Source organism: Pelobates fuscus, chromosome 7 (assembly GCF_036172605.1).
Source record: "Pelobates fuscus isolate aPelFus1 chromosome 7, aPelFus1.pri, whole genome shotgun sequence".
NCBI classification, from domain to species: Eukaryota; Metazoa; Chordata; class Amphibia; order Anura; family Pelobatidae; genus Pelobates; species Pelobates fuscus.
Genome location: NC_086323.1, coordinates 165,026,075 through 165,040,143, shown reverse-complemented (window position 1 = coordinate 165,040,143; position 14,069 = coordinate 165,026,075). Strand labels below are relative to the sequence as shown.

Sequence of the window (14,069 nt, the reverse complement as noted above, 5' to 3'; positions counted from 1 at the left end):
TCTATTCAGTGCTATTTATTATGAAAAGCACATTTTTAGTTTATAATAAAAATATAACTTACACTTGCATCAAAAAAGATAAGGTATACTTACAATTATTCATTTTCCACACAGAGTGCATTACAGCTGTATGTGTCAGTGAGCATATGTGTTAGTGAGTGTGTATGCATGGTTCATTGAGTGGGTGTTTGCATAGGATTCAGTATGTGTATACTCATGCACACTCTCAGCCAAACAGAGTATCTACCACCACACATTCTGTCACATATTGCCTTCCAACCACCTACCTGGTTACATTCTCCATCCAATCATATCTCAAGCTAGTTGCATTAACCCACGCAATTATTAACCCCAAACTACTTACATGCATGTATGTAAGAAGACCTTGGGATGCATTGAGGAAAACTGGCCTTGGGGCAGCAAGAAGGTAAATCTGGTTTCCCTTTCCACAAGCTGCAATACAATTTTGTAAAACATCTCACAGTCCAAATATGCTCTTTGTTGTCAATTGATTTTCGAGAAGAGAAACAGTGTAGCACAATGGACGCTCTTAATACTCTTTTATTCCCTGTTGTTCGGCTGTCCGTATACTCCTGTTCATTTACCGAACCCCCATCTGCGTGGTCCCCTTGTTCGTACCTTTTAACAACTGGTCACCCCTGGCTGTTGACCACAAATTGCTCATTAAGGAAAGTGTTTCCCCTGTGTGGCCACCGCTCATATAACTGAACGCACATTTTCAAACAATTGGCCATTTTGTCTCCCAAACGGGGGCAGTGGTACATGGTCTTTGACAGCATGGAACTATATTCGGCTACACGACCCTGCGAACACCCGGTAAACTGGTACCGCTGCCCATCTAACTTCCCGAACAGTTATGAGAACAGCGTTCAGGAGGCATGAACTACCGAACAGGGGGAACAATCGTAAACTAACAGCCAGGGGACCGTTCATCGGTGTTCGTGCGAGAACCCCAGAAAGATCTGTTTTGGGGCATCACCTTGTGGCCGACTGGATACCTATGCTAGGTATTGGAGCTCTGCTACAAACGTCATCAAATGTAGTTCTTTCCCTCAAGGAAAATCTATTACTTTTCCTGCGTTCACACCACCTCATGTAAATCCAGTAAATCCTGTAATTCTCCTGTGAGACTCAACTGATTGATTAAAAAAAAAAAAAAATGCAATTTAGCTGTGCTAATTTAGCCATTTAAAAAAGTCTCCTAGAGGCAACCCGTCCATTCCAAGTTCTGAATCTCTTAAATTCCACCGCTACCACATCTGACTTAACTTAATGACGTACTGATGAGGTGTGCTGATGGCATGATTTAGCACCTACACTAACCAGAATGAAAATGCCTTGAGGAAAATACATCTATGCTTTCCTATCGTCCCATTATCAATAACACCTTAGAAGACATTAGAAATTCTTAGGGTGCATTGTATTTAAATTATTATTATTTTTTCTTTTTAAAGTTATAAAGTGATTTTTCATAGGAGTCCAAGGATTTCCGTATAGTGTATACATAAATTGCCAAAGGAACATTTAGGTGGCACAAAATCTAGAACTGAATATAATATGGACAATTCTAACTACTAATTCATACCTTTAACGATTAAATAACCAGCTAGTCTGTGTTCAGAACTCATTTAAATTGAAATGCCAATTTCACCATGCATCTGCGATTTTTCATAAACTAATAAATTCAGCTTTAAAAGCTACGCCGTTAACATGACAAAGATTTGTTTGGCTGTGAACACACGCATGCTTTGGGGTCCCAGACTTTTTGTAAATACCCCCATCAGACCACCGTCTGTCACTGAGAATGTCCTCCTTTAGTTAAAGGATGCCTTGGCAAAGGAATGGTGGAAATAGAGCACATAATGAGGGGGATGTGCTTATAGTGCAAAATAAACAGGAAAAACAAGAAGAGTTGGGAAAAGCCAACAATTAGTGGAGTTAGTTCAGAAGGAAAAAAAAACAATAAGTAAACATAGATCAATTATCAGCACCTTTGGATAAAGCGAAGGAAACCTAGCAAAGGGCTGTGAAGGAATCTGATTGTAAACCTCAACCATTAAACTGCAATTCACAACAGATAGTTGTCCCGAGAAGGGTTTGCCTCTCCTTACCGCAAACAACTTGAAAGAAAGGAAAAGGGCATTTAATGGGGGATCATGACTCCATGTGCCATCTCTACAATGGGTTGTTAGGGGGCTGGGTTGTATAATTCTCAGTGGAAAGACAAGGAGAGCAGTCCGTAAAAAAATAAAAAAAATTAAAAATAAAATGGAAAAGCGAGAAAAAAAATTGAATGAGTTTGTTCAAACAAATATTTTAAACCAATATATGTTTCTTTAAATATTCCCTGATTGATATTAAATTAGTATGTTGAATTATATAAAAGTGAACCATTACGCTTACCTTTATTTCCGCAAATCTCTCATCGACTCTTGCTACAATTTACTTACGGTAGATTTGTCCTCAGTTACTAGTATATTTTGGTTGCCAGTTGTATAGTACTGCTAAATATTCAGGCATTTTACAACTGAATGTTCTAAAAGCACAGTTGTAAGTCGTTTTAAACTACCAGTGATGATTATACCCCTCTTACGCCATACTATATTCTATGCAGTTATATAAGTCAAGACTCTAGTCTTTAATGACAAGTTAACCCACCCACAGTATAGATTTTAACCTCATCCCCTCAATAGCCTTCTTAATCTAGTGACCACTTAAGGCAGAGACCCGTATTACTGACTGTCAGCACTACAGGTGCTTAGCCTGGATTAACGCTTAGTCCTTATTCCTCGTCTCATGTCTGTAATTTACTAAATTTGCAGAATATTAAATCAAGGCTGGGTATCTATAACTACGGCACACATTCATTTTTACAGGATCATGGCTAATTAAGAGAAAATCCTGCCAAGATTTTGAGGTTCAAGTTTGCATTAGACGCTATAAACCAAGTCTTTAAAATTCCCAATGTTTGCCAATATCTACCCTTCCATCAAACCCTTTCTTTCTCTGAAAAGAACCTAGCAGAGAGAATTTTACAATTGTTATTAATTCTCGTATTTTCACTTCATGTTATGGTTCAGGTGAGACCATGCTCCACTTGATTCTTTTTTTAGTGCTGCCAAAGGAATTTCTATTAAATAATGATTAACCCATGTTGTGCTAGGTGGTGGTAGATCCCATTGCCATTCATATTGTGTTGGTAAATTTTACTGTGTAAATATAATGTATATTAAGCTGTGGAAATCTTGCAGAATTAGGAAAGAAGAACTAAAATGTTAGTTTCATTTTAGGGGGAAAAAAGCACATTAACCCCTTATTTATTTATTTATTTATTATTGCCATTTATATAGCGCCAACAGATTCCGTAGCGCTTTACAATATTATAAGAGGGGGATTTAACTATAAATAGGACAATTACAAATAAACTTACAGGAACAATAGGTTGAAGAGGACCCTGCTCAAACGAGCTTACATTCTATATCCCTTAAGGACACATGACATGTTTGACATGTCATGATTCCCTTTTATTCCAGAAGTTTGGTCCTTAAGGGGTTAAAGAACATCTTTTTTTAAATATATAAATATATATATATATATATATATATATATCTGTACCATCTATTTTATAAGTATAGTACCATCAATATTATCCACTTATTATTATTTGTATTATTATTATTATGATATTTATAGAGCGCCGTCTATGTAGACATGTAGTTGTAACCAGACAAGTTGGACACACAGGAACAGAGGGGTTGATGGCCCTGCTCAATGAGCTTACATGCTAGAGGGAGTGGGGTAAAATGACACAAAGATGTAAGGATAGTATTAGACTAGTGACAGCTGCATAAGAGGAATCAGTTGGGAGCTATTAACAGTTTAATTGATACGCTTTTATGAAGAAGTGGGTTTTTAATGATTTTTTGAAGGAGTGGAGACTGGGTGAGCATCTAACGGAGGAGGGAAGCGAGTTCCACAGGAACGGTGCAGCCCTTGAGAAATCTTGAAGGCGAGCATCAGAGGTGGGAGTACGGACAGAAGATAGACGTAAGTCTTCAACAGATCGTAAGGGCCTAGACGGGACATACTTGAGTATAAGGGAGGATAGATAGGTGGGAGCAGCATTATGTAGAGATTTGAAAGCAAGAACCAGAATTTTAAATTGAGCTCTATATTTTATAGGAAGCCAATGTAGGGACTGACAGAAGGGTGAGGCATGGGAGGTGCGGGCGGACAGGAAGATGAGCCTCGCTGCCGCATTCATTATGGACTGTAACGGCACAAGTTGGGAGCACGTAAGACCACTGAGAAGCGGATTACAGTAGTCAAGGCGAGAAATGACAGTGGAATGGACCAACACCTTAGTCGCGTCTGGCGTTAAGTAGGGGCGGATGCGCGCAATGTTTTTGAGATGGAAATGACAGGTTTTGGCGATAGATTGAACATGAGGCTTGAAGGAGAGGTCAGAGTCAAAGAGAACACCTAGGCAGCGAGCCTGCGTGATGGAGCTGATGGTAGCACCGTTGACTTGGAGGGAGACCGACACAGGAGAAACAACACTTGAGGGAGGAAAGACCAGAATTTAAGTTTTGGTCAAGTTTAGTTTAAGGAAGTGGGCAGCCATCCAGTTAGAAACAGCAGATAGGCAGTCAGAGACACTAGTCAAGAGGGACGGGAGAGATTAGGAGAGGGCAGGTAGATTTGCATGTCATCTGCATAGAAATGATATTGGAAGCCAAAGGAGCTAATGAGTTTACCAACGGAGGCAGTATAGAAGATATTGACAAGTCTACATTTTCCTCCTCAACTCAAACACTTTACGAGGTATTGGGAAACCTCCACTGCAGATGACAGAAGCAAATAATGACGAGCTGAAGAAGTACCCTAAACTTGCATGACATTAAATTCTGCCTATGCAAACAGAAATGGCGCATATGCGTGATTTTTGGAACATGGAATCTGAGAAGAGCATCTGTGGAAGTTCTTCAAACATATAGGATATTGCATTGTGTTAATAGAAATGGCAACAATGCTTCAATCAGTGAATTATAAAAGTATTATCCTCTGATGAGCAGAGATTGGATCTGAATGCTTCCTACAATTGAATTGGGTAGTCTGGGCATTTTTTGGGCATGTGAACACAGATGTGATTGGTGATTATTTTCTAAAATTGTACGCACATGGCAATTTAAAATAGAAAGATAGGTAATTCAATCTACAATCATGACTACCGGTAGCCATTTATATGCAACAAGAGTAATTGTGTTACTAACCACCCTTTTCATGCACCCACTGGGAATACTTCACATCCATCGGACATCCTCATAATTAGACAAATCAACCAATAAAGCTATTTAAGAAATTCTACAAAATGTGAATGTCTACCAGCATCGGATCGGATTGAAAACTGAAACAATTCATTTTAGTTGGTGCACCTTCGGACAACAAATTCCACACATTGCTATGTTATCGAAACATATCAAACATAGAAACAAACTATGCGAGAGGACCTGAAGAGCTTGCATGTCCCCAGACCACATAAAAAACACACATTTACTACATTAGGAATATAGAATTTTAAACTTGGAAAAGAGAATTGTCATTAGTCCGTCTGTTACTTACAGGAAACCACTGACTGTTCATTCTGCTTTTCTTTTGATCTAGACTATAATAACAACATACTAGAAAGCTTTCTTACCCCTCAAAATAAAACTGGAACTTTGGTTTTCAGGTGTTGTTAAGCCCATATTCCCTCCTCATCGTCCTGGTATTCAGTCATGTGAAGATCCACAGAGGTGTTGGCAAGAAGGGAGAAAAGAAAGAAGAGAGTTATAAACAAACACAACCAGTGTCATTCAACAACCAATAACCAACAGAAAACACAAACTTGTTGCATCTGTAGATTCCCCCACCCCCTGAAGATTATTTATTTTAAAACTTACATTGTTAGACCTCAGAATGTTTACTTGCCAGAAATGAAACATTCACATAAATCGAGCTAAACAACGCCTGCATTAACAATCATCCGATCATCCATATCTCAAAAGCAGGGTCCAACAAATATTGACATTATCCTACTCCATCAGCTGCAGGATGTACAGAGAATATTTGCCCCATGAGAAGCAGAGGACTTGCAATAAACAACTCTCTGACAGCCACTTAACCTTAAAACTCCAGTCCCTAATAGGACCAGGTTCAATTTATAGCAAGTCATGTTTTTAATGACTGGTGTCTGATTTAGCGGGAACCTTATCACCAAATGGTGCTTAACCTACAACATGACAGTGTCCTGCCTTGATCCCTAGAGAGAGTGATGCAGAATTGTGTCTTACGAGAAATACAGATGTGCTACTTAATGATACTTCCCCAGATAATGCATATATCCGGGATTGTACATTTTTTTCCAGAAGATTCACTGACGTCAGTGTACAATACCCTAAAACATGAGGTGTACCTCTTCCTTATACCATTATATGTCCTAAAAGATTGCTTGCAAAGTGACGAGATTTTTACACAAGGAAAAAAAAAACACAAAACAAGCAATACAGATGTTTAATTCCTACAACAGAAATATATTTATTGATAATGGTACAGAAATTAGGATTGGGTTTATTCATTGAACAGTGATTTGGATTCAAACCTCACAACAAAATGGCAAGAGCTTAAAGGGACACTATAGTCACCACAACAACTACAGCTTATTGTATTTGTTCTGCTGAGTAGAATAATTCCCTTCAGGCTTTCTGCAATAAACACAGTCTTTTCAGAGAAAATGCAGTGTTTACATTACAGCCTAGTGATAACTCCACAGGTCACTCCTTAGATGGCTGCTAGAGATGCTTCCCGAGGCAGTGCTGCACAGCGAGCAGCACTGCCATTCAGTTTCTCCATCTCTATGAGGAGATGCTGATTGGCCAGGGCTGTTTGACTTGTGCTGGCTCGGCCCTTGATCATCCTTCTTGACAGTCTCCGCAAATTCTAGGAAGCCAGGTCACCACTTCTGATGATGTCAGCAGACAGCAGGCAGATCAGGAGCAGAGGCAACAGCTGCAGGCTTGAATACAAGTAAGATTGTGCTATATTTAGGGAGGCAAGGGGGATGGGGGTTTTAACACAATAGAGTCAGGAATACATGTTTATGCTCCTGACCCTATAGTGTTCCTTTAAACAAAATATACAACTCACTGATGCTAGATATATTATACAACTCCAGTAACTCAACTATGATTTTACCAGTCGAGTGCCAATTATGACAGTCTTTGTTTGGAATGAACACAATCATTTCTTTTTTCTCGTCCAATGACTATTCAAGCCTATAATCTAATTTTACTCTCACTTCTGATACTGTTCAATTATGAATTATTTATTCATTCAAAGCATTCCCAATAAAATTAGTTTAAAATGGCTTCAGTATCTTATAATTTTTTTACTTTAAAATAACACCAATTTTTTCACTCTTTGACTGCCAAAGGTACACGCAATGCATTGCATTGCTAACTTCCTTCGCCTTGCTGTGGTAATCATGTGGCACATCACCAAATCTAACCGCTAAATATTTTTTCCAGCTATTAATTATGATTGAAAGAGACAGGAATTCAACTCTTTCTGTGTTCCCCGCGGGTACCAGTACTGTTACCATTCCAATTAGTTCCACACACACCAGCGTTCCATCAATGGGTATTAGAAACCAGATGTTGGGAAAAATCTGCACGCATCTTAATAAACTTAACTTAATAAAGTATTCTGACATTCAAATAAGATGAGGATATAATTTAACACGGCTGCAGCTTGAGTCAATTTCAGAAGAATATTTACAAACTCTACAGCACCACAAAATATGAACGTGAATCTTCAAAAGTGGGTAGATACTTCCTACTTGAGGGTGAGTTAGTTATACTCTGTTTTTAAAGTGCACAGACTATTTTTGATGATAGTGGACCACTAAAGTTACTCTGGCCACCTTATCACAATGAAGTCAATTGGGTGCAGTGACTTTAGTTTTAAACCTGAAATAAAAAACACTGCAGTCTTTAGTTTAGTATGCGAGTGGTGCTCACCATGTATGCATATCAGGACCTTCATTGTTCGGATCATCATCGCAGTGTTGCCCATGTTGGATGGGCATGGTGCCCATGTTGGATGGGCCCTCCCGGTCATCCAGTGACAAATCTCTTGCTGACATGAGGAAACTGGAGAGGCAGGTGGAGAGGAGGGGAACTGACATACCTCTAGCGAAGACTGGGGGTCCACCGGTGATGGAGAGAGTGCTGAAAGCCCTTCTTGATGACCTTCGCCACAAAATCGTGGCCGACATAAATGTATTTAAGGAGGAAATAAACGGAGTGTCTGTGCGCCTCCACGACAAAGAGCTTAATACTGCAGCCCATGAGACCCGGCTCACTACAGTGGAAAATGAGCTGAAACGCAAACAAGCCCAAATCCACAGCCGCCTGGCGGCAATGAAGGACCACAGAAGATGGAAAAATTAGAAGGTACGAGGCCTGGCAGACTCGATTGCTATAGCAGAAATATCTCCTCTCTTCCGGAGACTACTTGCAAATGTATTCTTCGCTAAGCAAGCTAAAGCCATGGCACTGGACGGCTGCTACAGACTCCCAGTGCCGCAAACAGGCATCTCGGGATTGAGAACATCCGCTTTCAACATAGCCCTGACAGACCAGCCTTTATGACGGCGACCCGCGGTAAAACTTAAGGAACACTCCCTGGCATTTTTCCCTGACTTATCCAGAACAACTATGGACTGGCGCAGATCTCTGTGACCCTTACATTGGTGCTTGACAACCATAACATCCAGTATAAATAGGGTACCCCGAGATGTCTGGGACTTTGAGAGTCCATGAGGCCTCAGAAGTGACCTGCACTCTCCAAATGCCTAGGCTGTCGACAGCCATCGAGGAGCCGCAACCACCTGAATGCCTGCCGCCACCGAACACTTGGAAAAATGCCCGGGTTCGCCCATTCATCCCTGCCGCCCAGCGTGGAAACTCAGCATCTGATGGAGTCTTGTGAAAGCTCATGTGCCACTATACTAACTCACATCTTGTTTGATTATCTTTGTTACCTGCAGTTTGAGTTCAATTATGATTTTCTACTCTAGCACATTCATGCCCTGATAAGCGACCTGAGGGACGCATTCCCTTTTATTACCTCCAGTTGGCTTTGGGGACTCTTAGCCTCTTTGTGTATGTACCCAATAGACGTAATAACCAGCATTATTTTTGCGATAAGAGGCAAGTAGCCTTTCCTACCCCTATACATCATACAACTTTGCTTCCGATATTCATCATAGGGGTGGTAGGCTTAGTACATTAATGATTGTTTATTATTCATACTGTTACTCCATATAACACAAAATCCTAAATCCTCTGTCTAATCTTAGTAGCGCTCAGCATATCACAGTTGTCCTGTATTTTGTCTATGTACCTGTCACGTTTAAACATTTGTTATGAAGGAACACAACTGCAGATTTCGTATAGTTGAATATTTATTAACGAAAGTAAAAGGTAAAGACTTTAATTCCAATTTACAGGTAGCTTTAAGTAGTAAACGATAACTGAAGTCCACAATTACAGGCACTGTAGCTTTAAGTAGTAAATGATAACTGAAGTCCACAGTTACAGGCACTGTAGCTTTAAGGAGTAAACGGTAGTAAATTGCAGACACTGAATCAATAAAGAGTCTCTTAGTAGAGTAAACGGTTTAGGTGATAAGTAATTACAATAGCTGTTCCATACTTTAACTGAAGCAAGACAGATGCAGATAACTGATATGAAGTATGAGTTGAAGTTAGCTGTAACGGGATTGTTTTTACCGTAGGACTTTTGGAGACAGGTAATAACAGCTTTTAGATGCAACTCTTATCACATTGGTTTTACTTAGCTTCCGGCACATAGAACACTGGTTCCCGAGGCGTATGAAGAGTGTTTAATCTTTAGTCGTGGATGAGGAGAGGTGAAGGGAACTTTGCAGAGTCTTTCAGTCCGGTCTGGTAGCAGAGGCTTTCACCATGAAGTTGTAGCTGGGTTGTGAGTAAGGAACGTAGTTCAATAATCCAGCCCTGATCAGCTGGTGCAGTCAGATTAAATAGGCAGACCGTGTCATAAAGGGGTGTGGCTAGGCTCCGTGGAACCAGGAAGTAAGAGGATACCATAGTTAAGGCATGACAGTACCCCCTCTCTAATGAGCAACCTCTGGGTGCTATTGACTTGGTTTAGAAGGGTAACGCTTGTGAAATTTGGAAACCAATTTGTCAGCATGAACGACAGAGGAGTTTTCCCATGTATCTTCATCAATTCCATATCCTTTCCATCTGATGAGGTATTGTAAGGAGCCACGATGGATCCTTGAATCCAGTATACTTTGAATTTCGTATTCTTCCTCACCCTGGACCAATATGGGATCAGGAGAAGTAGTGACATTTCTTTGGAAAGGGTCAGGATGATGAGGCTTCAACAAGGACACATGAAAAACAGGATGTAGCTTTAAAGTTGGTGGAAGTTTCAATTTAACAACATTACGGTTGATAACCGATATTATTGGAAAAGGACCAAGGAAAAGAGAACTTAACTTCTTTGATGGACGATTTGTAGAGATGTTCTTTGAGGAAAGCCAGACAAGATCACCAATTTTATAAGAAGGTGAAGGTTGTCTTTTTGTATCAAAAAACTTCTTTTGATTGGAGGAGGTCAATTCTAGATTCTCATGCAATTTCTTGAATAAAGAGGACATATGAGAGATTTGATTCGAATCGGAGAGATTAGATGAAGAAACTGTCTGAGCAGGAAATGAGGAAGGATGAAATCCATAATTGGATAAAAATGGAGTCATTTTACTGCTGGTATGAAAAGAGTTATTGTATGCAAATTCTGCCATAGGTAACCAAGTTATCCAATCGTCTTGTAAGTGAGAGCAATAACATCGTAGATATTGTTCTAAGCATTGGTTGACTCTTTCAGTTTGTCCATCTGTTTGAGGATGATATGCAGATGATAGTTTACGTTGGATATGAAGAGTGGCACATAATGCATTCCAAAATTTGGAGGTAAACTGAGTTCCTCGGTCTGAGATGATTTCGTCTGGCAGTCCGTGAAGTTTGACTATGTTATCAAGAAATATTTTCGAAAGTTCAGAGGATGTGGGTAACTTCTTTAAAGGAATGAAATGAGACATTTTCGTGAAGCGGTCTACCACCACTAAAATGGTGGTATGATGATGAGAAGGAGGTAATTCTACCAGAAAATCCATAGAAATGGATTGCCAAGGTCGTTCAGGAATTGGTAAATTCAATAATTGACCAAATGGTTGATGATGGACATGTTTTGATCTTTGGCATACAGAACAAGATTTGACATAAGATTCAATAGTTTGGTCTTGACGAGGCCACCAATAGTATCGTTTAGACAATTCAAGGGTCTTTTTTATACCTGGATGACCTGCCAGAGGAGAATCATGAATAAATTCGAGTACTTTAATTCTGAAAGAGGGAGGTACGTAAATCCGGTCTTTGAAGTAGTAGAGACCGTTTTTCTTGGATAATTGAATTGATTTAGGAAGTTCGAGAGCATCTTCACTGAGATCTTTAATGTCATCAATAAGAGAAGATAAGATTCCAATGACTTTAGGCGAAGGAGGTTCAATTTGAGTGTCTTTATGGATCCTGGCCTTTTTGTTTCTAGACCCAGGTCTAAAGACGATTTGGAAGTTGAACCGGGAAAAAAAGAGATTCCATCTCACTTGTCGAGCAGACAGTGTTTTATTGGAGTGAAGATATTCGAGATTTTTATGGTCAGTATATATGATTAAAGAGTTCTGAGCACCTTCAAGAAGGTGTCTCCAGGTTTCTAAAGCCGCTTTGATACTTAATAATTCTTTTTCTCCTGTAGGATAATTCTTTTCGGCAGGAGATAATGATCGTGAGAAGAAGGCAACAGGATGAAGAGGTTCTTGAGGAGTTTTGTGTTGAGAAAGGACAGCTCCAATTGCAATTTCCGAAGCATCCGTTTCAAGGACATAAAGATATGAAGGATTTGGAAGTTGAAGAATAGGAGCTGTTGTAAACTTTCTCTTTAATTCAGTGAAGGCAGTTTGAGCCTTCTCGTTCCAATTGAAGGGATGTTTTTTACTGTTAAGTTGATTGAGTGGGTGAGCTATTTCAGAGTAGTTTTTAATAAATTTTCTGTAGAAGTTGGCGAACCCTAGAAATCGCTGTAATTCTTTTACTGTAGAGGGAACAGGCCAGTTGATGATACAATCGACTTTTGAATTATCCATACCTATTGAATGAGGGGAGATGACATAACCTAAGAAGGTTATTTCTTTGACGTGAAAAACAAATTTTTCGGGTTTAGCGAATAATCTGTGAGTTCTGAGTCTTGATAACACCCATCTGACATGTTTTCTATGTTCCTCAGGAGTGTTGGAGTATATGAGAATATCATCTAAATAAATGATGACACAGACGTCCAATAGGTCTCTAAAGTTATCATTTATGAAATGTTGAAAAGTTGCAGGGGCGTTGCAGAGGCCAAAAGGCATCACCAGATATTCGAAGAGGCCATATCTTGTTCGGAAAGCAGTTTTCCATTCATCATTAGCCTTTATCCTGATGAGATTATATGCCCCGCGAAGGTCAAGCTTAGTGTAGATGGTAGCAGTTTTCAATCGTTCAACCAGTTCATTGATGAGGGGAAGAGGATAACGATTTTTAACTGTTATTTTGTTTAAGGCTCTGTAATCAATGATAGGACGTATAGTCTGGTCTTTGTTTCTTACGAAAAACATACTTGAGGCAGCAGGTGAACTAGAGGGTCTAATGAACCCTTTCCGTAGGTTTTCATCTAGATATTCTTTGAGAATTTGTAATTCAGCCTCAGAGAGAGGGTAGATGTGCCCAAAAGGTACTGGGGCACCAGGTATGAGGTCTATAGGACAATCGTAGGAACGATGAGGCGGGAGCGTTTCAGCTTCTTTTTTACTGAAGACATCTGAAAAGTCTGAATAACAAGAAGGTATGGTTGGTTCTTTGGAGATTTGAAAGATAGGAATTTGCTGTAAACATGTTTCTTTACAATAATGTGAGTTAAAGGTGATAGAGAAAGGAGACCATGAAATTTGAGGCTTGTGGTTCCTTAACCAATTGATCCCTATTATAACGGGATAGAGAGGTGATGGAATAACATCAAATACTAGAAATTCAGTATGAATATGATTGGTGGTTACCTTTAGAGGGATGGTTTCATGAAGAATCGGTCCCGAGGGGATAAAGGAGCCGTCAATCACTTTAATAGGAACAGAAATGGCTTTTTGAACACAAGGAATTTTATTCTTTGTTACAAAGGTTGAATCGATGAATACTCCATGTGCACCAGAATCGATGAGAGCTTCAGTCACAATTCTCACCTTATCCCACTGTATTACAAGGGATACAGGTGTGAACGGAGTGGTCGATGTTAAGGGGAGTGCACTGAAGATCGCAGAGGTATAGGCTTGTCTACCGGCCTTTGTCCGTTTTAGTAAGGGACAATCAGAGACCAGATGATCTTGAGAGGCACAATCATGCATAGGTTTGATTGACGTCTTCGGTTCTTTTCTGCAGGAGTGAGAGGACTTCTTATTACCCCTAATTCCATAGGTTCACTTGGTAAAGAAGTTTTTTCTGGAGCTTTTGAGGGAGTAAAAGGTTTTCGATCTTTAGAATGAAAGAGGGCTTTTTCTGCCTTTCTTTCTCTTAAGCTTCTGTCAATGCTGATTGATAAGTGAATTAGAGCGTTCAAATAAACCAAGCTTCAGATAAACCAATTCGAAACTGGTTGCGCAATGTGATGTCATTCCATTGCGTTTCAACAGCCCATCTTTTGAATTCAGCAATATAATCTTCAACTGGTCTATTTCTTTGCTGTAGTGTTCTGATTGTTAAATCAGCTGTAGCTTGTTTGTTAGGATCTTCATAGAGAAGAGACATGGCTTCAAAAAATTCATCCAGTGAGCCTAAGATGGGGTCATCATTGTCCAAAAAGGTATGGGTCCAG

General features: G+C 39.7%; 1 protein-coding gene across 3 annotated transcripts in view; it reads right to left on the bottom strand.

The window, feature by feature from the left end:
* Positions 1-14,069, bottom strand: part of ERC2 (ELKS/RAB6-interacting/CAST family member 2) — a 1,126,181-nt gene that overhangs the window by 312,798 nt on the left and 799,314 nt on the right. For all 3 annotated transcript variants that reach the window (XM_063426897.1, XM_063426898.1, XM_063426899.1), the window contains one exon: positions 5,720-5,785. In XM_063426897.1, the coding sequence (XP_063282967.1) occupies positions 5,759-5,785 (27 nt within the window). In that variant the 3' untranslated portion in view covers positions 5,720-5,758. The remainder of the gene's footprint in view (positions 1-5,719; positions 5,786-14,069) is intronic.